At 45.8% G+C, this 26,350-nt stretch overlaps 1 protein-coding gene across 1 annotated transcript; it reads right to left on the bottom strand.

Annotated features, from left to right (window-relative positions):
- Positions 1 to 145: 145 nt before the first annotated feature.
- LOC135809797 (uncharacterized) lies at positions 146 to 24,897 on the bottom strand. The gene is made up of 7 exons (XM_065323223.1): positions 24,123 to 24,897; positions 13,113 to 13,238; positions 11,636 to 11,948; positions 10,998 to 11,392; positions 9,697 to 10,431; positions 7,547 to 8,779; positions 146 to 4,353 (listed from the first exon to the last, which is right to left on the bottom strand). The coding sequence occupies exons 1-7, from the start codon at positions 24,420 to 24,422 to the stop codon at positions 619 to 621; spliced, it is 6,837 nt and encodes a 2,278-aa protein (XP_065179295.1). The 5' UTR covers positions 24,423 to 24,897; the 3' UTR covers positions 146 to 618.
- Between the last annotated feature and the right edge of the window lie 1,453 nt (positions 24,898 to 26,350).

Raw genomic sequence — 26,350 nt, 5'->3', positions numbered from 1 at the left:
GTCGGTAGTACGAGGCTGGTCGCTAGTCACAGTGGTCAGTTTAGTTACAAGTTTGTCTGTACATGCACATGTGCATGTACATTGGACGGTGGGCCTTGCGGAGTGCACATGCACACTCGTGCGCGTGGGTGTGAGTGCACGTACGTGGGTCAATGAAACATTGTGTTGCCTTTTACCAGGTTAATATTAAAAACACTAGCAACCCAATACTGAATAGCACGTTTAGAGGAAGAGGCAGAACTTTGGCTCAAAGATTTAAACGGGAAACGTATAGAGTTATTGGGAATTACTCTATATACCAAGTGAAGCAAAAGCAAGCATTTTCATTGCGGGCATTTTGCTTGTAGAGCACGATGACAAATCAATGCAATGATCATACGGAGTGATGTCCTCCAGCGGGAAATGCGGAAAAAGTAAAAAATTGTAATTTTTTGAATTATTCGAAGCGTCATTGAGTATAAAACAAAGAGAAGGTACTTACCCGTACACCGCAATGAGCAGAGAACATCTCTAAATCCAAAGCATAGCATGAAGAACTTGCGAAAATAAAGGGAAGGAGACATTGAACAGATTGCAAGGCGGATGAATTGACTGCCAGAGATCAATAAGGAGGGAGATTTAGAAAAAGCGTTTAAAGAAGCGACGAGCAAGGTTGCGAGCAAAGTCCAAAATGTTTTTCAGGTTAATAGTAGCACTGAACCTATGAGTAGAGCCAAGAACTACCAATTCCAATGACACACGAATCCGAGCACCAATCACTGAGCCAATTCCAACATCAAAACAAATTCCATTGACTCTAAAGGCAGTAAATATAGCGGTAATGGCACTAGTGATAGCATCAAATGTTACTTGGATGCCAGATTTGACGACTTCTGCTGAGCGAGACAGGATCCGGGCCTTCTTTACTGCCTTGCTTGCCAAATCAGTGACAGCAGCAGCAGCACTCACGGCTGCCTTAGCTGTTGATAGTACCAGCTCAGCGCCTTTGCGAACCAAGAAGGCTGCAGCACGTATGGGATGACAGATAACATTCTTGGATAGACAGATAGGATCTGGAACAGTCACGCTATGCGATCCGCAAAAAGATGGTAGTGGTACGCACACTGTCTGGCAACAAATTTTGCAACGCCACCGCCTGCAACATGGGTATGGCAAGATACAATTGCACCTCTGGACAATGCATGGCTTAGGGACTTTCAATTTTCTGTTGCAGTTACGTATTTTGCAGAGCTTATTGATGGCACTTTGTGCATCGCGGACTCCTGCCCCTGCCTTCCTCAGCGCTTCGTTGACCGCTTCCTCAGCACCATTCTTTAGATTGAAGAAATCCACTGCTTGTGCTAACTTCCGATCAACTTCGCGAAGTGCTGACACAGCCCTGTCAAGGTTTCGCCCAACAACGCTCCTAGCTTTCTCCAACGCTCCCTTGACGCCATGTACAAGTCTTGATCCAAGGTTCGTGCTGAAGCAACCATTCACATGGAAGTTGACGAGGGATGTTGGCTTTCGGATGTTTCCGAATTGCGCAGTAAGTGAGAAGGAAGCTGAGAAACCAAATACACTGCCAGAAAGCCGTACAAACAATCCGCTTGTATCGATCCTGACTTCCGTTGAAGTAGAGAACCCAAGTGGAGATATGACCAGACGGGCATCCATGATGAAGTGGAATTTCGGCGGCGCAACGCTGGCATGACCCACAAACTTTGGTCCTCGCCGTGAACTACTGGCAGAAGTGAATTCTAGAGGTCCGAGTGTGATCGGGTTGATAGACACCGCAGCAGTGAAAGATGTAGGAACTTTATTTGCCATGCCTACTGTGATGTCAATGTTCACATTCAGAAAGAACAGGATGTTGACAGTCCCTTTCACAACCAAGCCGGCCTTGATATTTTTTCCGCCGGGCAAGATACCGGATGGTATATTTCGGTTGATTGGTGAGAAAGAGAATTCCACGCCGCGGATGGTGACTATGTCAACAAGCTTGAATATGGGGCTATTAGGAAATCCAAGAGATGTTAGCAACTTGGAGAAGCTCAGCTGGTTGAGTGAGAAGAAGAAATAGTTGTCATCAGCATTTAGGGCATCCACACTGAATATACTCTGAGTAACTATGCAGTTGTCTATGTTCCCAGTGTAACAGTTTCGTCCAATGGCAATCTCCCCTCCAAAGCGAAGCATACTGAAGCAGGCGAGACATGGCAGATGGGTTCTGAACCCGAGGTCTACATTCCCGAAAGCCAATATTGGGATTCCGAAAGCTCGTTCATAGATTCCGGTCATTCTTAGCGTTGCTTCAAAATTGGAGACTGAATCAATCAACATTGTACCCTTGAAGTGCAGCTTTTTTCCCCCGAATGGCACCGGGATGTCCGTTTCAATACTAGTCAGCCCAGCTAGTGCGGGCAGTGCTGAATTGCGGAGATCAAATCCAAAGTCAACGTTGTACAAATTGATCGGTCCGAGCCTCAAATTTTTAGGCAGCCGATAGCCCAATCTAACCCGAGGACCGGTGATTTCAGTTGCACGCAATAGTATGGCTTGGTCACCTATTATCAGGCGGCTGAATTTGCATATGGGATCAATGCCGCAAGCATCTGGCAGTCTGAAGGCCACTACGAGGCCCAGTCCTTTGTCGATGTTGGTTTCTTCACTAAGAGGATAGGACTGGATTGGGAATGGAATGCGTGGAACATTTGTGGCACTCAAAGTGATTCCAATGTCCGATTCTCCCCGGAGCACCCCAAGGAATGGAATTCTCGCTATATCCAAGCCTGTGAGAGTGTCAATCATCTTAGCCAAGCTGAAACCGTTCACGCTGAGTGTAAGAAGTAGCTGACGTGGTGAAGTGCTGGCTAGAGCTTCAACTGTGAATTGTCCAAACCCACTCATGGTAGGCCTTCCTCTGATGCGAAATACAAGATCACCAGATAGGGGATTCACCTCGAAGATTGGATTGAGGATTGAGGATTGGCGCAGATCTAGCCCATCAATGACAGGGTTGACAAGGTTCATGATATCGGAGCCTATCAGGTCAAATATTTTGCTGAAAAGTATAGTTCCTGCAGGAGATGTCATGCGAACATTGAATGATTGCGTAGTTAGATCGTAGGTGATTTCCAGGTTGAGTGGCAAGGTGAAAAGTTTAGCTGTTCCCACAATTGATAGAGAAAGGCCAGAGTTAGGCAATACTGAGAGTCCATTTGTAGACGGTGGCTTTGTGATAGTGGCTCTGACTGTTGAACTAGAAATTTCTAGTAGGTTAGGAATAAGGTTGAATTTGCTCAAAGAGGCTTCAATTGTCAGATTCCGAACGCTATCATCATACGCAAAGCGACTCAACTGGAGGTCAAACACGCCAGGAATGATATTGGAAAGTGATCTGAAGATATCAAAGTTTTCCACTCCTGGAAAGAGGTGAGACAAGATCTCGTTGAGCTTTGGGAGTTTGTTCATGTTGATTTCAAAGCCATCGTGTCGCAAGGGCAGTCTAAAGATTTTGCGCAGACCTCCTATCTCTTGTGGAAATTGCAACGTGATGCCCCTTGCGATTGCGGAGTCCAGCCCCAGTAAATCGGTGAAGGTGAAGCCATATGGGAGATCACGAAGTGCATCACTGGCCATGGATAAGCTTATAGCTGGCGGAACAAGATCACTGAGAAATGGCAAGCCATGGAGTTGCACACCACTCAGCTTCTTGACTATGCGAGGTAGTGAAATGCCAGTCAGGTTGAATACAGCAGCTGCCTTTGGGTCACCCAACCCGAAACCAGAATATACGATCTCAACTTTGCCTCTCAGGTCACCTATCTCCGCCACACTGGTGATGAAAACGTTGGCTGGCCCTTGGCCATCACGAACTATGATAATCACAGAATTGTTTAGACTAAAGCTGTTGAATCCACTTTGGTCGAGAACTCTTGACAGCACATTTCCTTCAGGAATGAACGATGCTCCAAATGAGTTTATAACGTCGTTGACAGACAGAACTTGAGCAATGGTTGTTGATGCTTCCATCTTATCTCCCATTTTCTGGATTGTTACAACTGAGGTCACAGGGCCGATTGTCATCTCTCCCTGTACCATTAGACTGTGATGGGTACGGACGCCATCATTCCTGATACAAAGACGGAAGTGTATGTTGCGCAAGGTCACCACACTTGGAATGATGTTGAATGTTAAACCAGCTACCGAGGCCCCAACGCAGACCCTTTTTGCAGGAATCTCCACATGAATGTGATCGACAAACACGCCGCTGAGCCCCGGGAGTCCATCCGGTAACGCAATCCTTGCCAGGCTGATGTCAGGAAAAGCAAACCTCGCAAAGTCATGAAGGCTTATGTCAGAACTCTGGGCCTGTAAGCATGAAAATAGAAAGAAGAAAAAACGTATCATTGGCAAATGCTACGTGAAATCTGTATAATGGTAGAAGGTGGCTCTCTGACATGCCACACAGTTAAACATTTTAACCAGTCCATCGTTATCTGAAGAAATGTTACCACATGTAGTGTGCTATTCCTTCTCTCCTATGTACCAGAGAAGCAGAAGACGGTTTTGATGGCCGGATAGTCTAACTATGTGTCCCATTTACGTACTTGGATGGTGAGCCAAAGAAAAATTTAGAGAAAAAAATGGAAAATAGTCAGATCTCATACTGCTGATTACAGTAAACAGATACAGATCAGTACTAGTTCTTTATACCCCACTACAGCTTCTGCCAACAGTTTGCAAAAGTCTGGTTCAATTTCTCCTCTATCAAGCAATATTTTGACTTAGAGCAGGCAGCATCAAAAACAATGTTGCTTGTTATGCGCACATGTAGACTTTCCCCAATTATGATAAGAGTAGGCTGCACTTTTACTGGCCTTGAATGCCACAATGCGTTTTCAGAAAACCAGTCGAACTTGATACTCGATATTGACGGGGACTTAAAAGCACCCGCTTCAGCCATTAGTTGCTTACTATACAATGTAATTACCGACTATATCACTGAGTGTCTTAATGGCTGAGCTTTGCTTCCCTCCCTGTTCCATTCTTTCAATTTGTACATTTCTCCATGGCTGGGTGCCGCCCCCATCCCTTGGGTTGCTCGGAACTTGCTCCCCATATTAGCGCTGCTATACATATGCTATGAATTGAGTTGAATAAATAAATATATGCTAAATATATGCTGATGTCACAAATAACACCGGCAGTGGACACACTTTTCTTCGCTGGGTCCATTTCCCTGAAACATGAGCTGCAACATCCCTTCGTGCATTTTCTGTGAGACTGGATGCGAGGGATTCCTTCCCCTGCATTATGATCGAACACCATTTCCTCCAATCTGATACTGTAGAACGGGTAATTCTAGCGACTATTAGTTTTAGCATTTTCCCATTGTCAACCGGTTAGCGACGTAATATTTTAGCTATTTGTATTTTTCTTCATTGTACACATTTTGATACTGCATTCTACTACTGTATGTACAAACCATCACTACCGTGTACTATGAGTGCTAGTACGAGAGAACATCATAAAACATGTGCTAATAATTGCCTTACTACTACAGTCAAATCTGTCGTAAGCGACCGCCCCTTGGTGCAAGAATAAGCGGTCTCTTACGGCAGATGTATGGTAAATCCGGCAAAACGGGCATGCATAATAATATGCTTCCATGTACTCAAATCGACGAGAATAATGTGATTCGTAATATCATTTTATCGGATATTCAATAAAATATAGGGGTGCACAAACCCAAGAATAGTGCACATACCAGGGCTAATCTTGAGAGCTACAGCGCAGCCTCAGTACAGGCCAGGGCCAGTCGATCGCACTTGCAAGACAGCGCATTTTCACACCTTGCAGTTGACAGCGCACAGGCAAGTACAGTTTCGCACCTGACTGAACCTGGGTCGCGGTCGCTTGCAGCAGATTTGAATGCAGCCATCGTGCATGAAATCGCGGTCGCTGGTCGCGCACAGCAGATGGTCGCTCTGGACAGATCAGTTTGTATGTGAAACCGTCGGTGCACTAAAAATCGGTCGCTAACGGTAGATGGTCGCCTACAGCAGAGGTCGCTAACGGCAGATTTGACTGTACTAGTACTGTAATAGACCACTAGTATTACTACGGTACTACCAGCAAATCACCAACCAGCTCCAGAAGAATGAGAGGCATAAGCACCGCAGCTACAGTGAGAGGATCAACCAGATCGACCGTGGGTCTTTCACACCTCTGGTGTTCACCACAAATGGCATGCTCGGCAAGGAATGCTCCATCTTCCTGAAGGCATCGGTGTGCCAGATTATGGAGAAGAATGCTGATTTAGCATATTCTGTTGTTGTGAGCCAGTTGCGATGCCGCCTTTCATTTTGTTTGCTTCGGTGGTGCATCACCTGCCTGCAAGGCTCTCGGACATCATACCGGTCACGTCGATACAGTTTCGTGAGTGAATCATTGCTGGATGATGTCTAGAGCATGAAGTGGTCCTTATGGTGGTAACTTTATGTGCACAACTGATTTGCTGTTGTACGTCCATGCTGTCTTGGTGTACTTAAAAAAGGTTTAATGTGCTCTAATTACCCTGGCTGGTTAAACGGAGGATTGAATTGTGTTCTGCTTGCTCTTTTCTTTGCGTTGTTGTTTTCATCACCATTGATTTCACGATCTATTTATTTTGCCCGTACAAGAGTCTTTAGTAGTATTACTACTACCGGTAGTCATATTACTACTACCGGTAGTATTATTACTACTAATGGCAGTACTACTACTGTGTGTAAATCCGGTCGCACGTCTAGCGGCCCCAGGGCGCTGGCCATGCAGCCGTGGATAAGCGGTACACACACATGCAATAAGCGCTGCAGCCCGCTGGTCGCATTGGATCAACAATACACGATTGTGCACTGCACGTAGCGTTCTGTACGCGGCCCCGGTCAATCGACTGGATTTCCATGTCCGCTACAGTACTACATGTACTATGATGTAGTACTCCATTGTACTCACGGATCACCAGTGCACTACTAATGTCTCAACGGATTAGCGACTTGAAACTTTAGCGAAAATGAGTCGATCGCTAAAATCGCTAGGGTTTTTACGTCGCTAAAATTACCCGTTCTACAGTATAATTATAGTTTCGTGGAAAGCGTATCAAGGAAACCAGGATACTTGCAAGGCCGTCACAGCCGGGGTGGCTAAGGCCGCCCCACTTTTTCGGCTTTTTTTAGAGCACATTACAACAAAGCGCGATGATCGCAGCTTAGCGCAAACGTGCCAAATCCTTATCCCCGATCGTGGTTTGTTGCAGAAAAAGTCTTTCATTGCAGTTACACTGAAATGGCACCAAATGCCCGGAAATGCTTGCAATTGGCTTCAATTTTTGAAATATTTTCCCGCGGAGGACCCCGGACCCCCCTTCCATAGCCCCGCCTTCAAAGCCCGTGCGACGGGCCTGCCTTGTAATGCTACGTGAAGTAAGAAGAGAGCACAAACAGCGTGACCTTATATAGCTACTTGGAGGTTTTCCATTAACAACAATAACTTCATGTTAGCAACAACATCTTTCTCTTACCTGTAACTCAAAGGAGAAGTCACTAATTTGTGCCACAAAGTTCCTTTGACCGATGTGTGGAATTGAAAATGGCATCAAGAGTGACATTGTGGCATTGTTCATGTGCCTGGAAAGCTCTTTCAGACCGCTGCTGACGAATGGGATATTGTTGCCATCGACAGTGCCACGAGACATCCAAAGAATACCCACGTACGGTACAGTCAAGTCTGCAAAGAACGGTATCTGCGAAATGGAGATGCTTGGCAGAATAGAGCTGAGTGCATCGGCCAACGTAGTTTCTGATGTTTGAATGCCCAGAGCAGTACGAGTAAATGAAGTAAATGGCTGGTCGATGACAAGTTCAAACGTCACGGTGGGAAGCCGTCGATAAGTCACTGTGGCGGTGAAATGAAGCATCAACTTTGGGTACCTGAATGCGTTGATGTGTAGGTTGGAAAGAGTCAAATCAGAGATTTGAAAGTTGTCCAAAGCATCTGACAGGCCGGCGATGCTATCATCGAATGAGTCCGAAATATCACGGATTGTTAACTGCTGTTCGAGTGGCGTAGCAGAGAAGGTGCCCCGCTGATCCTGGGAAAACTTTACCTTCAGAGGAAGAGAACCCAGAATCGCTTGAGACTCAGCTGAGAACCTGAACGTTGCAGGTGAGCTGCTGGTATCCAAGACAATGTGGACTGTAGTGTTAGTAAGTGACAGGTAACCGGGCTTGCTAGGAACCATCTCGATTGTATTTGGCCAATGAAAAGTCATTTTGAATGCCATTATACTTTCGTTGTAACATATCTCCTGGACTTCAGCTTCCAGCAGGTTATGAAAAGGCTCTGGTAATTCGAGGCTGGCGATATCTAGTAGGGGTGACAGAACTTGGATGACTTCATTAAGGCGTGTTGCTGATGCATCGCCTCCATTATGCATGATGAAGCAAAGTGGTTGCTGGATGCCAAGTTCACCACTGAGAGAGAACAATTCTGGCACAGCGTAAAGCTCTGACCCGAAATGTGCATGAAAGTAGATCCCTGGTAGCTGGAGCCTGGGATCTTTCAATTTCAGCACAGGTACCTTGACATTTGGCAGGTGGAAAGTAGGGAACTCAAATCCAGCGGGCTTTTCTGTCGTCTGGAAAGAAATTGAGAAATCTGATAATGGCAATGTTGAAATTCCTGGTAATGAGTTGAATTCCAATTCAGGTATGAATCCTTTGATAGCAGTTGGCAGCGCGATGCCTTCATTTATCTACGATGCATTACAAACACAAAAATACACAAAAACAGATACCCAGAAATGAGAGCTCTGCGGATATTGGTGTGTTGATGTATAATGCTCCAAGTAATATTAGAAGGGCACTCTTCTCACCAGATATACATAGGGAAAGTGAACCCAGCAATAGAGTAGGAATTGACACACTGGCTGGTCTGCTGTGGGAAGAGGCTGTAGCCCGAATGCAGATAATTTCACAAAAATCCAGCTACCAGAAAATTTCTATTGAAAGTTGTGTGAGCCATAAATTGAGTTACTATGAGAAGTAGAGTGTTCAAAATGGTGAAAAACGAAGTTGCAGTTGCTTGCATAGCTGCACGTCAGCACCAGTTTTCACTTGAAATGCATTAATTTTGCAGGTAAGTGTCCTCGTATATGAAAAGTCGAACATATTCAAAGCTGCCATCACTTTCCCGGTTTGTATGGTACTAGGGTGGCATTATCTTTCCTAGCGTTAACATTCGATGCCGTAAGTTGGCGCTATAAGTGTTCCTTGTTCTCCTCCGTCCCTAAATCTTGTCCTGTTTCACCCCACTAACGAGGCTTAATTTGCGTTGCACTCAATTAGACTAAGCTTTTTGCATCCAAAGGAAACCAGTACCACCCTCGCTGGATGACAGGCACACATGGAGCTCTCCTCAAGTGGTGGGAGGCGAGTAGATCAGACCGACCGTCAAGTGATCAAAACGTTACCTCCCATTCGTATGTTTTCCTCGTGCCAGGCCACGAGTTTCAAATTAGCAGTGGGTCCTAGCACAGCTATAAAACATCGTTCCGCTTCCAAGCAGGATTTGCAGCTGGTACCCTCTGTTTGTCAATTATAGTCTAAACCATCCCGTTATGCCTGCCTGCTATCATTTCATAAGCATAAGAATTAGTCAGGAAATACTTACCGAGAACGAAAATCCCACTCTTCTATTGGTTGCATCTAAGATGTCACATGCCTGGAGCAACACTGACATGTTTAGCCTGTCAAAGGCAGCCAGGACCGGGTTGCCAGTGATCTGCATGCAAATGTGACCACCAGCGTTGGTTGCCAATACCTCTGCATTCAGAACATGAAATGAGTGCAGGCCGCCAGATTGCAGAACATTGTGTAGCCCTGCTAGTCCAAGGTCAGCAGTGCCAATCACATTTCTAGTCAGATTCCGGGCAGACTGGATAAGGACGCGAAAGTAAAACGTCATTGGCATGTCTCGGTTAAAGATGACCTTAAAGCCAACTTCATCGCCTTCTACATCATCAAGCCCAGTTGAAGCAGATAAATCTGATGAGATGATCGATAGCATATCACCGATGCTGAAACTGGAAGCCTTTCCATTCATGACCGCTTCCCCTCTGGTGACGTTATAATTGATTGAAATGGCAACAGTCGTATTATTGCCCACAATCCAGTTTGCAGTAGCTGTCAAGGACGTGTGAAGCACTGATGGCAAACGCAACAAATCACCGCTTCCGTGTAGCGTCAATTGGAGGGTTAGTACCGTATTTTCGAGATGAAACGAGCCAGGCAAAACTGAGCTGGCAATGTCGTCGGGCAGCGGAATAGGAATAATTGTTTTCCCAACAGAGGTGACAATTTCATCTACGGCTGGGCACAAGGATGACATCGAAATATTGGATGGAAGCTGCACATAGAACACAGGGTAGAGTAAAAAGAACCCTAAAATGGAAACTTCACAACCGGCAGCAAAAAATGCACTGATTCCAATGGTAGGTCGCAGGTTGATCAAAGCAGCCGTTCCAAAGTTTTAACAGCTTCAGGTTTTCTTGGAGCAGCTGTTCCAAAGTTATAACAGCTTGACGTTTTCACTAAATTTCACTAAACCCATCCGATTTCATTCGGACAATGGAGAGCCAAAAGACTGCTACATGTATATCCCCATCTGCTCCCGTACAAAGTCTCTGACGTCACAGATCTGGCCTATCCTGGGCGTCCATACACAACATTGAGAGAGAAACCTCGAAATTGCAATCTTTATTAAACTTTACTCACTCCCGGACATGATTAATTCTTACAACTCGGCATTTTGCTCTCGGGTGGGTAGACCATAACCATTAATACCTCCTCCGTTGGTTTGTCCTAGTTATGGATTGCAAGAACCGATATCCAAAAAAGGACAAGCATTCTATCTATTTAGGTTTGAAAATATAATTCTGAATACAGCCAACAGTGGTCCAAACATATTCTTACAGTGAACCTGGCAAGATCTAATCCTGAGACAAGATCTTCCAGTACGTCGTCTAGTTGTTGGCATGTCCGGCGTTTGAACCTGTTGGTTAGTCCAACGGGTGTGACGAGCCGTATAGAGGTGAGTTTTTCCAGGTCAATGCCAGCCACAGACGCACGCGGCTGTGGGTTGCTCAAAACCCGGACCAGTCGTCGAGCGTTTGTAATAGCCGACTCGGTGGCGGTATCAACTGTCGTGATATTCATAGTGTTGTGTCTGACGCGGACATGATGTACGCCACCATTGTTCGTGACATTGAGCTGGTATGTCAGTAGTTCCTCCATGGCACTGTGGCCAACATTGTATGTACGTAACGACTTTGCCACTCTTGGAATGGTCACAGACACGATGTGTGTCTCTGTATAGGACATAAAATAAGAGAATGCAGCTTGTCAATGACCTACTTGAGCCGAAACCATGTTGTCAAATGCATGGTTTAGTCTCTGAGTGAATTTCAGTCTGACTGAAGGCAGTTTTGCTATCGGATAGAGCATGTAAGTGAAAGTGAACGTCTTTCCCTAAACTGCTAGCTTCAAATTCCATAATTACTCTCCATGCACATCCATATAATAATGGAATCACATTCATTCTCACTCCTCACCAAGGCAATGTGATGGCTCGGTTGTATCCAGAATAAATCCCACTCGGCATTCACAAAGCCCAGTGTTCACCATGCAGAGATGTTCACATGGACGTAGCCGCTCTGAACAGAGATCCTCCGCTCTACTGGGCTCACTGGACAGTACATCCCTAAAATGGCAAGAGTCAACATCTTGCTGGCTGGTGTGAAGCCTTGCACGGGCATGGTTTAGCAGAACAACTGAGCCTTTCAGAAGGAGACCTGGTGGCACATTCACGTGGATGTCCGCATGAAAGTGGGAAGAGCCTAACTTGCTAGTTGGAACCTTCTCTTGCTGCAGACACATGAAAGAAAATCATCCCAGAGAATGGATCGCTCACATCGCATAGTGCGAAAACGTCACCTTGACGTGTAAAAACACAAAATGTGCACTCAAAGTGTTTCCGTTGTACTGTATAAGTACAAATTTTCGTTTGGAATTAACTTTTGCTATATTCGTTAGGGGGAACGAAATAACTAAAGTTTGTACCAAACTAAAGCTATTTTTCTGACCGTTCGGGGTGACAGACCTCGACCAAAAACGAAATTTAGTACGTAACAAGCCTGCTGGTGGAGTAATAATATTACGAAAGATTTCGTGAACGAATATTTGTACTTGTACAGTAGTGTCTGGGGCCAGATAGGTAAAAGTCACAGCAACATTAGTTGAATTATGTATGAGCATTGGACAAGGAACTAGTAGTTGTATCACCCATTGACAGCATGTGAATGTGTGGAGGTTACGCATCATTAATATACCATTTAGATGCACCGTGCACATCTTTCATATTTTAGCACATAGGCTTTGTGTTAGGAAGGAACTGTCACCTATCTTGCATTTATCACGCATGCACATTGCACTCGTCACATGTGTAAACTGTCTATGCACGCTAACACTATAATCATCATGCTGGTGCAAATTTTTGTTCACACATCTGTAAAAAAAAGAGTAAATTATCGTGTCCGTTCCCGAAGGGAACTCACGACGGCCACTAACACCCGATAAATCCTAGCGGCAGATGCAGCACATCTGTAAGGTGCGACATTATTCTCCTGCATGGTACTAGCTATAGCATCTTCAAGGCGCTGGTCCTTGTTCCTGAACCTTCTTCTAGAACGATAATTATTATAATGGGGAGAAGCAATTATTTCATACAATGCTGTACAGAACAACAAGTACAATCAAGGCTTGTTTGCTACTACTTAAAACGGTTCATGCTTTCGCAATCATCAGGCAACATGAGGATGCGGTACTGCCCATGCCGGTATATATGCCAGGAGAGGGTGGGTCTTGTAGCGCCGTATGAAAAGCTATACAATGATGTACATAAATAGGAGGAAATACCAATTTGTCTGTCCTCTTTCCTATCCATGATCACCAGCGGAGTTAACGCTGTGCATAATACTGTATTGTAAATCTGTAAGGACAAAAAGGACTGTTTTAAAGCAGTATCCATACCATATTGTAATGCATGGCTCCAGAGACATTATCAAAACGCAGTTCAATTTCTGGCAGCGTTCCATTGACGTAGGCAGATACATACGGATCGTTTCCGGTCTCCAGGCAGTTAAAAACAACTGTAGCCTGGATGCAATGGAAGTAAAAAAATAACAGACAATTAGAGAGGTGACTGTGCACTATAATTCTTTTACGAAGCTCAAATGGAATGAAGGATTAGTCAGATCTACTTTTTAGAATATGACAGACCAGTCCTATATTTTGACCTATCTAGCCCACTTACCTCCCGAAGAAGGCACTACCTTTTAACAGTGCCTGTAAATCAGGGATGGTCAATCTAACGTTGATGCTGTTACGAATTTTGGTAAGAGAGCATCAATGAACTGTAAAACTAAAGCAAGAATATTTCTCGAATAATAGTAATTGTGTTGGTGAGGTGGATAGAGAAGTATGGTGGGAAGAGAAATACTGCGGACGCAAGATCTGTTGTCCGGAAAGACCCCACATGGCAAACAAAAAAAATTGTTTTCCCTCTTTTCTGCGGAAACAGGTCACGCGCAATTTTGTGATTACACAGGGGAAAAGCCCATAACGTCAATTTTGAATGGAGTACAAAGAAAAGCAATACAGCATGTGTAATATTTTGGATTGTACTATCACAGCCAGTACCCCAGTCAAGTAAGTGCACTGAAATAGGGTTCAAAATTTACGAGAACCCGGTTGATGCCCTGGGATCAAACTTTCTCTAAATCCAGTGTCTGCTCCAGACCCGTGTTAGCCGGGTCAGCGACCCGGTTGGGAGGGGGGGGGGCTTGGACCCGCTCGTAGGAAGAACACCGGGTCACTTGTGACCCGGTTGGGACTCAATCAGGGAGTCCTACGATTCCCTGATGTACATGTGCAAAGGCTGCACTTGAATGTACCCGGGACTGACCCGGTTCCAAGACTTGTGCCAGGTACACTTGTACCTGGTTGGTTTGATATCCTAAAGCGGACACTACTTCATTCTCCAGACACTAAAATCTATAATCAAAAAGGCAGCAAAGAGAGGAGAATTCTAATTGCGTAGAGAAGAGAGTGCATGGAGTCATACTACGACACCAGCATTTTAAAAAAATGGATTCGAACGTCATTATTTTTGTATTTTACAAGTCTCTGATTTGAAAGTCGTTTTCATGTGACAATCATCGAGATCTTAATCACAATGGACTACACCCATACCTCGTTTATCTGGGTAGTCCGGGACCGGGCACTGCCTAGGCTTTCCCCAAATCGGCCCGTTTTTCGCCTATTCGGCTTTTCGCTCGCCTCCAAAACACATCAGATTCGGCTGCAAATTGGGAATATATTGGAAAATTGGCGAAAATAATTGTTTGCATATTGGCTTCAAAATTGGTGAGATATTAGGAGGTTTGGTAGATTTTCGGCGATTCTGTGTCTGTGTCTAGTTGTATACCATTGTATATGCAGGAAACACGGTGTATCAATTTCATAACTTTTTGGATAATAGCCATAATAATTATGTCACTACTTCCTCCGCGTCATCGAAATTGTCGCAGTTTGACTAGTGACTTGTCACTTGTTACTCACAACTCCATAAGCTAAACCATTCAAAACTTACTACACAGTATGATAGTCTGAAGGCTAGAGTAACGTTCCAGGACAGTTGCACTGAGAGTTTTCACGCACAGATGAAGGCCTCGTCGTCGCTGATGTCAATGGACGCAAAAATATCGTTCCGAAATATTTCAAGGAAAGTTGTAAGTTGGTCGCGCCTCATCTCAAACGCTTTGCCTTTCTCCACAGGACAAGAGCTGCTATGCTTGTCATCTGCTAGCTCTGGATGATTTCTACTTCACCACCAACGAAGTAAGAATACACACGATCGTTGCGAGGTTGGTTGATTACCGTCGGCGGTATCACCTCGATCTTGAAATGAACTTTTTTTAGCCTTGGCATGCCCATTTATTTTTGTGTGGTCACAGTGTACTATCACGTCCTCTTTTCCAGCATCACTGTTACCATGGTTACGGCACCTGCGCGTGCATCACTAGCACTACTAGTCCATCGGCCAAGTCTCAAAATCGAAAGTGGTGATGCACTGAGCTTCCAACTAAACGCGACCATACCCAGCACGTAGAGAATATATCAGAGAACACTATTCCGTTTGTTGGACGTGCCGAATTCAGTCCAGGGCGTCGATACGAAGCGTTCTTCGTCGCCGAGTTTTTTACTGTGCGCTCCATTTGAGAGTGCGCAGAGTTCTGATCGAGAGTTTTTTGAGCAGATTTTCAAATTTTTGAGGCTGTCAGCTGACAGCTGTCAACCCTAAATGGCACTTAGTATGTGACAGGCAATAGGTTTTGGTGCCTCCGTATGCCTTCTAATAAGGTCTATCTTCCTTCGTTTCACTTCGCTGCTTCGCCCACCACCTCAGGAGATGACAGCGTACCTGCACTAGTCAGCTCTCGCTAGCCCTGTCGCTCTTTCTCCGTCTTAGCGCTCGTCATTCGTGTCCTTCTGCTGGGGCGAGCTTGATACTGTTGTGTCGTAGTTTTTAGGCAATAGTGGCTGTTGTTCGCGTGACGATCAGGATTTATGGAGAAAGACGACGACTCGCCAAGTTCCCATGCAGCCACAGACGGCGTAGCAATTCTTACCGCCAACCCTTCGAGCAACGGAACCGGCCTGAGTTGGAAATCGTGTCTGTGTAATTGTGCCACGATACGGATGAAACACACAGGCCCACATGTGACGAGATGAAGATAATCTCAACAGGCTGACGGAAATCCAACAGGCTCACGGGAACGCTGCAGTTATGGTCGGAGACGCGGAGTTATTTAGTCACTGGTAAATGTTGCATCGAGTGCTGTGTGCTCTAACACAATTGTAAAAATCATGAAAAAGCGAAAATAATGCAATGGTGGGGCTGAGTGGTGTTCTGTGGAAGAGATGCCGCTGTCTCAGTATTCAACGCCGGACCCTGTATTTCAAGTCTGTGGTCATGCTCGATCATAAGTTCCTGTATGGCTCCAGTGCCTTCTCAGCATTGTTGGCGGGTAAGCACCTGGATCGTGTCCAAGTACTGCGGCTCTGGTGGCTTGATGGATGTACAGGTGCTCGCCGTGCACCCCTGCCGGCAATCTGCTAGTGAAGCTTCAAGGTACCTACTGTGTCCGGGAGATTTTCATCCAGAAGCTGATCTTCCTAGGCTGGAGCTGCTGCTACTCCTGTGCTAGCCCTCAACCACTGGCGCTCCTACTCGGCTCCAGTGTGGGCCATAAACCACCCTGCCCGATTTCGCACTGTTGCTATTCCACACCGTCAGCATTTAACTCTGAGGTCAGACCTCGATCCCTCCCACCATATACTATCAGTCTGTCTGCCTCTCTCTCACACACAGATGTGCGCGCATACACACAAACACACACGCACACACACACACATGCACACACAGTAACACAAACATACACATAGCCAACTTCTCTGTGTTTGGTGATCATCATCTGTTTTCTGATGTGCAAGCTCACCTCTGATGCCGATCACTTCCTTGCTTAGACCCGGTCTGCTATTACTAGTATTAGAGCAGTCTGCTCTCCCTTCACTCGCTTGTAAATCCTACTTGGAGCAGTAAGGTTGTGTCACTGCTCCTACTGATGTCATTGTTGTGAAAGCAATATCATCGCCATTGGTGGTAATTTTCCACCGTGCATGAATCATTAACAATCATCATCTATGTGTCACGGCCTAACCATCCTCGTAACTCCCCTCATCGTGACTAGTGCTGTACCGTTGAAACCTACTTTGCTTCAGTGTATATTCTCTCCAAAGCTCTTGTTTTGTTGCATAGTGATCTGACGCAGTGTGCTATAGCCTGTCGGGTAATATGGATAAGATTAGTACAGTCGGCATCGCCTATCGAGTGACCAGGTACATGTATAAGGATACTAGTACATGTATACCGGCTTTGATATCGGAACACAAATAGCACTATGTGTGCAATATTCCTTTCTAAGCTCACGCTGTGCGGTGCAGATACGTCATGTGTCGTTGCCAACTTGCCGCATGTGCATGTGCAGCAGGAAGGCACCACATGTCGACTACTACTTATACTGTACAGCATTGTGTGCTTACATGCATCTACGGCCTTGTGGATGCAATTGAGTCTCACATACATGTACATGAAATATTGCTTGTAGTGCGGCATCAGGTGTTAACATACAATGGCTAAATATTTTTCTCACAATAATGACCGTATTCACCACAAGTGTGTTTATGTCCAGAGCCAACTCAAGTCCTGTATTATTTATGACCATGACAACAAGACTTCCGGGCTGAAATTCTTCTATGACAGGCATGAACACTTGCCTTAATTGTACGAAGTATATATTCGCTGTTGCATCAATTTTGCACCATTTACATTGTAGTGCCACTAGTGGTATCACCTGCATGCGTTTTGAGTCAAACAAGGTTACCTCTGTATAATTATGCTTATCGTGGCTATCAAGAGCTTCGATGCAAATTCCCAGCTGACGAATGGTGTCCAGCTTGTGTTCAGCTCAGCTGGCACTCACAACTCATAATAATTGCGTTCTAGACGCCAGATGAGATGTTTCAGCTACAATGTAGACAAAACGTCCGTGTTCAAGAAAGCCGTCACTTCATCTTCTGTCCATCCTCAATAGCACGTTCAAGCAAATACGTCTGAAACACAGTAGCGACAATCCGACAGCGGCGACACGCCGTCTTCTCCGAATGAGCTTCTACCGTTCTAATTCAGATTCCCCCAAAATGTCAAAATAAATAATAGATTTCCACCAAGCTCGCTAGAATCTTGCGAACCGACAACATGCAGGCATTTCAAGTGTTTGAGCGTGCGTAGATTCTGCTCAGCGGCTCAAGAACATTCGCCAAGCGAAAAAAAAGTCGACGAGAAAGATGTAATGGTGGACGAAATTACGAAAATCGAAAGAAGGTATTCGACCCAGTTCGACTATCCTGGACTGGATTGGCAACGTCCAACAAACGGATTCGTATTCTATGGGGTCTCATGAGCTAGTGTGCCAAAGGGCATTTAGTTGGAGCTTCAGTGCATCACCTTCGCCGAAAGAGGCCCTTTCTGAGATTTGGCCGATGGACTATACGCGTAAACTCTACGCGGCTCTTGCAGGTACAATCATGTACTGAGTGTCTCAGCCAGATCATGCAGAGCGACAAATTTAATCGCTGTTGCATGCATTTACAGTCAAATCTGTCGTAAGCGACCGCCTCTTGGTGCAAGAAAAAGCGGTCTCTTACGGCAGATGTATGGTAAATCCGGCATACCGGGCATGCATATAATTATGCTTCCATGTACTCAAATCGACGAGAATAATGTGATTTTTGATATCATTTTATTGGATATTCAATAGAATATAGGGGCACACTTGCAAGACAGCGCATTTTCACACCTTGCAGTTGACAGCACACTGGCAAGTACAGTTTCGCACCTGACTGAACGTGGGTCGTGGTCGCTTACAGCCGATTGAATGCAGCCACCGACCGTGCATGAAATCGCGGTCGCTGGTCGCGCATGGCAGATGGTTGCTCTGGACAGATCAATTTGTATCTGAAACCGTCGGTGCACGGAAAATCGGTCGCTAACGGTAGATGGTCGCCTACAGCAGAGGTCGCTGACGGCAGATTTGACTGTAGTTTGCCGACCCCTCGATGTTTCTCCAAGTGAGTCCAAGCGCTGCCACTTGTTCCACGAAGTCATTCTCACCCCAGCTAAGGTAAAACAGGGATGCGGCTTTGAGTGAATGGCCATAAGCACGAGAAATGTGCAGGCTGCAACGCCTGAATGATCTCAGCGAGTCGAAATAATTACCATCGCAGCGACATCAGCGAAGAAATTGCGTCTAGTTCAAAGATTTCAGCTTCCAATAACAGAAAATAGAACTTTGCCGTCACCCTATACTGATGACTATCGCCTATGTCCGATTCCTTGCCTCTGGTACGAGCGCTGGTGAGTAAATACCCCGTTTTATATCAAAAGTCAAACTGCGACAATTTAGATGACGCGGAGGAAGTACTTGAATGAGACTCAAATAGACTGAATTTTCCACAACTGCAGAAGCGCCACCACCCCCAAGGATCCAGGTTCTGATGCAGCTCCTAAGCGTTGGGAGGTGAGTAGATCAAACTGGCTCTCCAGTCTCCACCAAGTGGTCAAAGAGAGAAAACGCAATCCGTTGCATCCAAGTTTTCCTCGTGCCAGCCCATGACACAAGTTCCCTATTTATTTACTATGTGACTGTGGACTGCAACGCAGCTGGACCACTCCTTCCACGCCGCTTCCAAGGGGGACTTGAAACTACCCAAAAGGGATTCATTTCATGTGCCGTTTGTATCTAACATCGCTTTAGGAGCTGCAACTGCGTCTTTGATATTTGGCGTGTGCTAGCGTTCCTACGTATGCTGAAAACTCAGTCTGAGTCTCAAGCAGACCCTGAAAAGAAATTTGTATCTAAATGCATGTACAATCATTATTATTTGGTCGAGAGTTTTGAAGCGCTTCTTCTAGTAGTAGGATGTTGAATGTGCTTGTTTTGTACCCCTAGACATTTTGACATTTTGATTGCACTGATTGCATTTTGATTGCACTGATCAATAATCTCAAAATCTAAAATTATCATAATACTTGGAGCTTACAGCGCTTTGCAACGAAACTCATGATAATTATGTAGATATTCTACGAAACTGCTATTGTCTAAGCCATAAACAGCACAAAGTGGCACATACCGAAGATCAATCACGCAAAATGTCCCTTGGCCATTCAACTCTTAGTCTCTAGAGCCGTCCAGTGCTCGCGCAACACGACCCCGTCATTCTGCTTTCCGTCTGAGAACAGTAACTGTTGTATTTCTCGCCGGCCGAGCGCAGCGAGATAGGCGAGAAATGATTTATCGCGCAACATTTTCGGTTGCAAATGGCATCTGGCGTGTTCTTTAGGTTGCGCTCACACGACGCGCAAAGGAAAGTGACCACGTCCATGGTGTGATTGGGTTGCGTGTTTGTGTCCCAAGTGCAGTGACCAGTAACGGACTGCGCCTGCCTTTTACTAAGTTATAGCATACCCATTGCAACAAGGTCGATAATCATCTCCTAGTAGGTCTACCCGGGTTTCGTCATAATTTATTGTGTGGTGACACACTCAGGCAACTGGTAATGGACCAGGGTGGCAACACACACACACACACACACACACACACACACACACACACACACACACACACACACACACACACACACACACACACACACACACACACACACACACACACACACCTGTCCTGTCCTGTCCTGTCCTGTCCTGTCCTGTTGAGCCACTGCCATGAAGGTTACGTGGGCCCCGGAGGGGCAGCTGAGAGAGAGGAGGAGCACATGTCACACAGCCCTGTGACGATCCAGGTGATGAGGTAAGCGAAATCGGCGGGACCAGGCGCAAACACATGTGAAACCCTGACGGTCCTGAACGGTCGGACGACTACAAGTCCGTGAGCAGCGATGACGGGCGCGGCCAAGTGTAGACGCAAAGCAGCGGTCACAAGCCTGGCAGTGAGCGACGCAGCACAGCGGAGAAGCAGGCAGCGGCAGGGGCGCACCGACTGCTGACTGGGGGTAAGTACACTTGTGCCTTGCCAGACCTCCAAGGGACTTCAGCCAAAGGCCACACTCTCCACACTGGCATGCACCTTTCTGCTCCGCAACCGGCTTCGCACGCTCAACCTTACACTTGTGGCGTGCGCGATCACTGGGGTGTGCAAACTGTCGGTTGCAGGTGTACCAGGTGACGGGACACACACACACACACACACACACACACACACACACACCACCACCACCACCACCACCACCACCACCACCACCAGCACCACCACCACCACACACCCATACACACACACATACACACACACACACACACACACACACACACACACACACACACACACACACACACACACACACACACACACACACTTGAACTTGTACATCACTGCCAAAACTGGTCACGTGGGTCTCCCCGGGAGAGGGGAGGGAGATTCAAGAGGCATCTTGGAAAGTTGATTCAATTGGCTATTGAACCACCCAGCGTCGACACCCCCTGAAATCTCCAAACTCTGGGTGGACTTGGAAATGATCCCACTTATGGGCTCACCACACCTAAGTAATTGGGTGGGAACAAGGTGCAGAAAAAGGATTGACGAGATCCGTCCCGGGATCCAACTGCAGGTACCCCTGTCCCCGGTGAAGGTAATACTTGCTACTAGTGTGGGTGGGTAATCAGAGAGGATTTGATATTAGCTTCACTAGCACCATTGATTACACAATAGTAAATCTAGCCAGAAGCAGTCCATGGTTAACAGGTATGTAGCTATGTACATGTATACTTCAAATAGAAAGCATACGAACCCTGGAACCAACAAAGGTGCCAGGTACAACATTACATCTTCAAACAGCCGAGCTAGTTGGCAACAGGCCCAACATTATCTGGCATAAGTGTGCCCACCAACCGAACCAGCTGGCACACACCTCAGACCTCAGACATGCCCATCGCGGAAGCGATGATAACGAACAGCTATGTTAGACATAGCAACTTGTGCTGGGATTGCACCATTCAACAGCTTGCAAGGCTGATGAATTGACCGCCACTATTTTTAGCCTGATATCCAGTACTATCCACCACACAGCTGCACACACACACACATATGCCCACACACATAGCAAGTATTGTCACCGCAGCACAGAGAAAAATACAAGTACATGTACGTTGAAATAATATCACGAGATGCAGGGATCACACACATGTCACAGCTGCGCTATCTACCTTTGCTATTTCATTGGCGACGATGATGCATATTGAAAAAGCGTAATTGTAAACACCACGTGCCGCTGACTATTCACCTTCAGGGCTCTCATATCACACCGAACAGTACCCACTACTTGACAACTTGGCAGCTCTCAGCCGTCTTTGACAAGTGTAGATGGTAAAGATCCGTCCACAACTATGTGCTGGAGGGATCATACCAAATAGCCTGAAAACAACTTGTCAGGTCGCAGCCGTCAATGGCATCCTACAGGTACAGAACGTGCAGTTATGTGACACCTGGGGACTATTAATCCGTTAGAGTAGTTGCAACAGTTTCTCTGAAGCCATTATGTTGGCAAAAGTCGTTCTACTGACCACCTGCACTGGCCGAGTCAGATTTTAATACTTGTCTGTAGTCTTCACAGGGATATACAAGTAACGGACACAATCATCCCCCCATTCTCCTCCCACACCAGTTACGGTATCTGGAACGTCTCAAACTAAATGCTTACAGCATTATTTGACTGCCCGACCTGTATGGCCGCTGAACACGTGTCCCATGTGTCTCAAGTACATGATTTTACATGTACCTCTAGGGGACGCATAATGCATTATGATGTTTACCCCTCTATGGAATACTCTGCCAGCACATGCCAGAATGAGTCACGAGTGATTGCGCTAAATAGTCTGAAGACAATTTGTCAGCTCGCAGCCGTCGATGGCATCCTACACGTTACTAGTAAGAACGTGCAGACATCTGGACACAATAATTCCGTTGGATTATTTGCACAAATTGTTTTAAAGACATCCTGTTAGAAAACGTCGATCTATGGACCACCACTACAACCCGAACTGGCGCAGTTAGATTTGAGTACTTGTCTGTCATCTTCACCTGGATAGAACAGACATAAACATCCCCCTTTCTCCTTCCAAACCAGTTATTTGGAACGTCTCTAACGAAATGGTTACAGCACTATTTGACTGTCTAGCCTGCATCAACAGTTTCAGCGTCCACTGAAAACTTGTCCATGAGCCTCATGTACAATTGCCTCTAGGGGACGCACCATGCATTTTATGTAAAACCTCTATGGAATTCTCTGCCCGCAGATGTCAGAATGAGTGATGGTGCTAAATCGTCTGAAGACAACTAATTACTTGTCAGCTCGTAGCGTCATTGGCATCCTACTTCGAAGCACAAGCAAAGAACTTGCATTTCTCGGACATCCGGACACCATCATTCCATTAGAGTGGTTGCACATACTGTTCGGAAGACATCCTGTTAGAAAACGTCGATCCGTAGTACGGACCACCACCACAATCCGAACTGGCGCAGTCAGATTTGACTACTTGTCTGTCGTCTTCAACGAGATATAACAGACTTCAACATTCTCCTTCCTCCTCCCAAACCAAAATTTAATAATAATTATTATCTTGAACGTCTCCAACTACATGTAAATGCGGTCAAGAAACGATGTAGAAATGAGATATGGTGCATCAAGAGATGCGTGTAAGGCAAAACCAACTGCGAACTTGAACCAGCTAGTTGCGGGTGTCCAGTGTGATGCATACAGCAGTATGAGCGGTATTTCTACAATTTTCCAGTACATGGTATTTGCAAGACAAATGAAGGGGTTTATGCCAATGTTTGAGGCAGCGGGTGTGATCGAACTGATGAGTGCGGTTTGCTGCAGATTTTAATGGGAACTGATGGGGTGTGAGTCTGACCCTTATGTCTGCTGGGCGTGAGTTGACGTTGCTAAGAGCCGAGTTGATTTTGGGAATTTTTATGTTGATTTGTTCTAGGTGTTCGCACTTCGCAGTGTGTAGGTGCGGGTGTGTCATAATGTGTGGGGGTGTTCCGTGCTAGTTTTAATACCACATGGGATAACCAGCATTGATATCACTGTGCATCTACCCACCATCGTTGGTATTTTGGAGAAAGAACATGGGAGAGCGATGAAGAGGTGACGGCATGTACGTTCAAGGGTACAATAGCAAACATGAGGATAGTGGACTTGGTTACTAGTACCTTCCCATCGTCATCAATCATAACATTGGGCATAACATTGGGCATGATTGCCCGTTTGACTTGCGATGTAAAATGAAAACAATACAAAAAAGTGAGGAAAGCACTAACACTTGACTGTACATGTACTCACGTCCACGGAAATAGCCATATGCAGGTGAACCGGTTGGTTGAAGCCGACGGCTGGATCGCTGAATGATGAGACTACGATAGTTTCTTCATCATCGGAAGGGATGCATTCATGGACGACTGTTGATCCGTTTCCAGACAGCACCACGAAATCCTTCCCGTAGGTAACGGACTGGCTTGAGCTTTTGAAGGCATTCCACATGCCATTCAGCTGGTTGCTGCCTGAGAGTGCTGGAGCGGCGGCTGAGATCAGCAGAATTGATAATGCCAACAGAGATCTGCATGCCATCATGTTTGATAGCATGCAGTCTTAGGGCCAAAACTGCTGTTCCACTACGAATGACTTACTTCCTCCGTGTACAAAAACTTCGTGACTTTTTTTGAACGGTGTTTTCGAGCAAGAACCTGCTCAACGAACGGTGCCAAAGGCTGTCATCGACAACTCACGTCCATGTCGAGGTTAGTTTGGTTGATCCCGAACAGATTCTCCACGGACGCCATGCGTGTGAGCACGTTGCCGACAGAAACTCAAGAGTCAAATGCAATAAAAACTAACACTTACTTGCTCGAAACTGACACAGTGACGAAGTGTAGCCCGTGGCTGGAACACGGAGTCGAGTCACTCGGCACTCGCTGCTCTGCAAGTGGCCAGGCTCGTACTTGCGGTGCGCGGCCCCATAGGCAGCGTGAGAACATAGATTTGTTTTAGTCCATCGGCCAAATCTCAGAAAGGGCCTCTTTCGGCGAAGGTGATGCACTGAAGCTCCAACTAAACGCCCTTTGGCACACTAGCTTATGAGACCCCATAGAATACGAATCCGATTGTTGGACGTTGCCAATCCAGTCCAGGATAGTCGAACTGGGTCGAATACCTTCTTCCGATTTTCGTAATTTCGTCCACCATTACATCTTTCTCATCGACTTTTTTTCGCTTGGCGAATGTTCTTGAGCCGCTGAGCAGAATCTACGCACGCTCGAACACTTGAAATGCCTGCATGTTGACGGTTCGCAAGATTCTAGCGAGCTTGGTGGAAATCTATTATTTATTTTGACATTTTTGGGGGAATCTGAATTAGAACGGTAGAAGCTCATTCGGAGAAGACGGCGTGTCGCCGCTGTCGGATTGTCGCTACTGTGTTTCAGACGTATTTGCTTGAACGTGCTATTGAGGATGGACAGAAGATGAAGTGACGGCTTTCTTGAACACGGACGTTGTGTCTACATTGTAGCTGAAACATCTCATCTGGCGTCTAGAACGCAATTATTATGAGTTGTGAGTGCCAGCTGAGCTGAACACAAGCTGGACACCATTCGTCAGCTGGGAATTTGCATCGAAGCTCTTGATAGCCACGATAAGTATAATTATACAGAGGTAACCTTGTTTGACTCAATACGCATGCAGGTGATACCACTAGTGGCACTACAATGTAAATGGTGCAAAATTGATGCAACAGCGAATGTGTACTTCGTACAATCACGAACAATTGTAAGGCAAGTGTTCATGCCTGTCATAGAAGAATTTCAGCCCGGAAGTATTGTTGTCATGGTCATAAATAATACAGGACTTGAGTTGGCTCTGGACATAAACACACTTGTGGTGAATACGGTCATTATTGCGAGAAAAAAATTTCTATTTAGCCACTGTATGTTAACACCTGATGCTGCACTACACGCAATATTTCATGTACATGTATGTGAGACTCAATTGCATCCACAAGGCCGTAGATGCATGTAAGCACACAATGCTGTACAGTATAAGTAGTAGTCGACATGTGGTGCCTTCCTGCTGCACATGCGGCAAGTTAGCAACGACACATGACCTATCTGCACCGCACAGCGTGAGCTTAGAAAGGAATATTGCACACATAGTGCTATTTGTGTTCCGATATCATTAAGCCGGTATACATGTACTAGTATCCTTATACATGTACCTGGTCACTCCATAGGCAATGCCGACTGTACTAATATTATCCATATTACCCGACAGGCTATAGCACACTGCGTCAGATCACTATGCAACAAAACAAGAGCTTTGCCCGGGGCGAGTATACACTGAAGCAAAGTAGGTTTCAACGGTTCAGCACTAGTCACAATGAGGGGAGTTACGAGGATGGTTAGGCCGTGACACATAGATGATGATTGTTAATGATTCATGCATGGTGGAAAATTACCACCAATGGCGATGATATTGCTTTCACAACAATGACATCAGTAGGAGCAGTGACACAACCT

Source organism: Sycon ciliatum, chromosome 2 (genome assembly GCF_964019385.1).
Source record: "Sycon ciliatum chromosome 2, ocSycCili1.1, whole genome shotgun sequence".
Classification (NCBI taxonomy): domain Eukaryota; kingdom Metazoa; phylum Porifera; class Calcarea; order Leucosolenida; family Sycettidae; genus Sycon; species Sycon ciliatum.
This window is presented reverse-complemented; position numbering and strand designations above follow the sequence as displayed.

Excerpts from the sequence above, each read along its gene's own strand:
- LOC135809797 (XM_065323223.1), bottom strand. The coding sequence starts at position 24,422 with ATGCTATCAAACATGATGGCATGCAGATCTCTGTTGGCATTATCAATT. Across the intron at positions 13,239-24,122 it reads ATATGGCTATTTCCGTGGAC|GCTACAGTTGTTTTTAACTG; the intron begins GTGAGTACATGT and ends CATTGCATCCAG. Across the intron at positions 11,393-11,635 it reads CGAGCCATCACATTGCCTTG|AGACACACATCGTGTCTGTG; the intron begins GTGAGGAGTGAG and ends TGTCCTATACAG.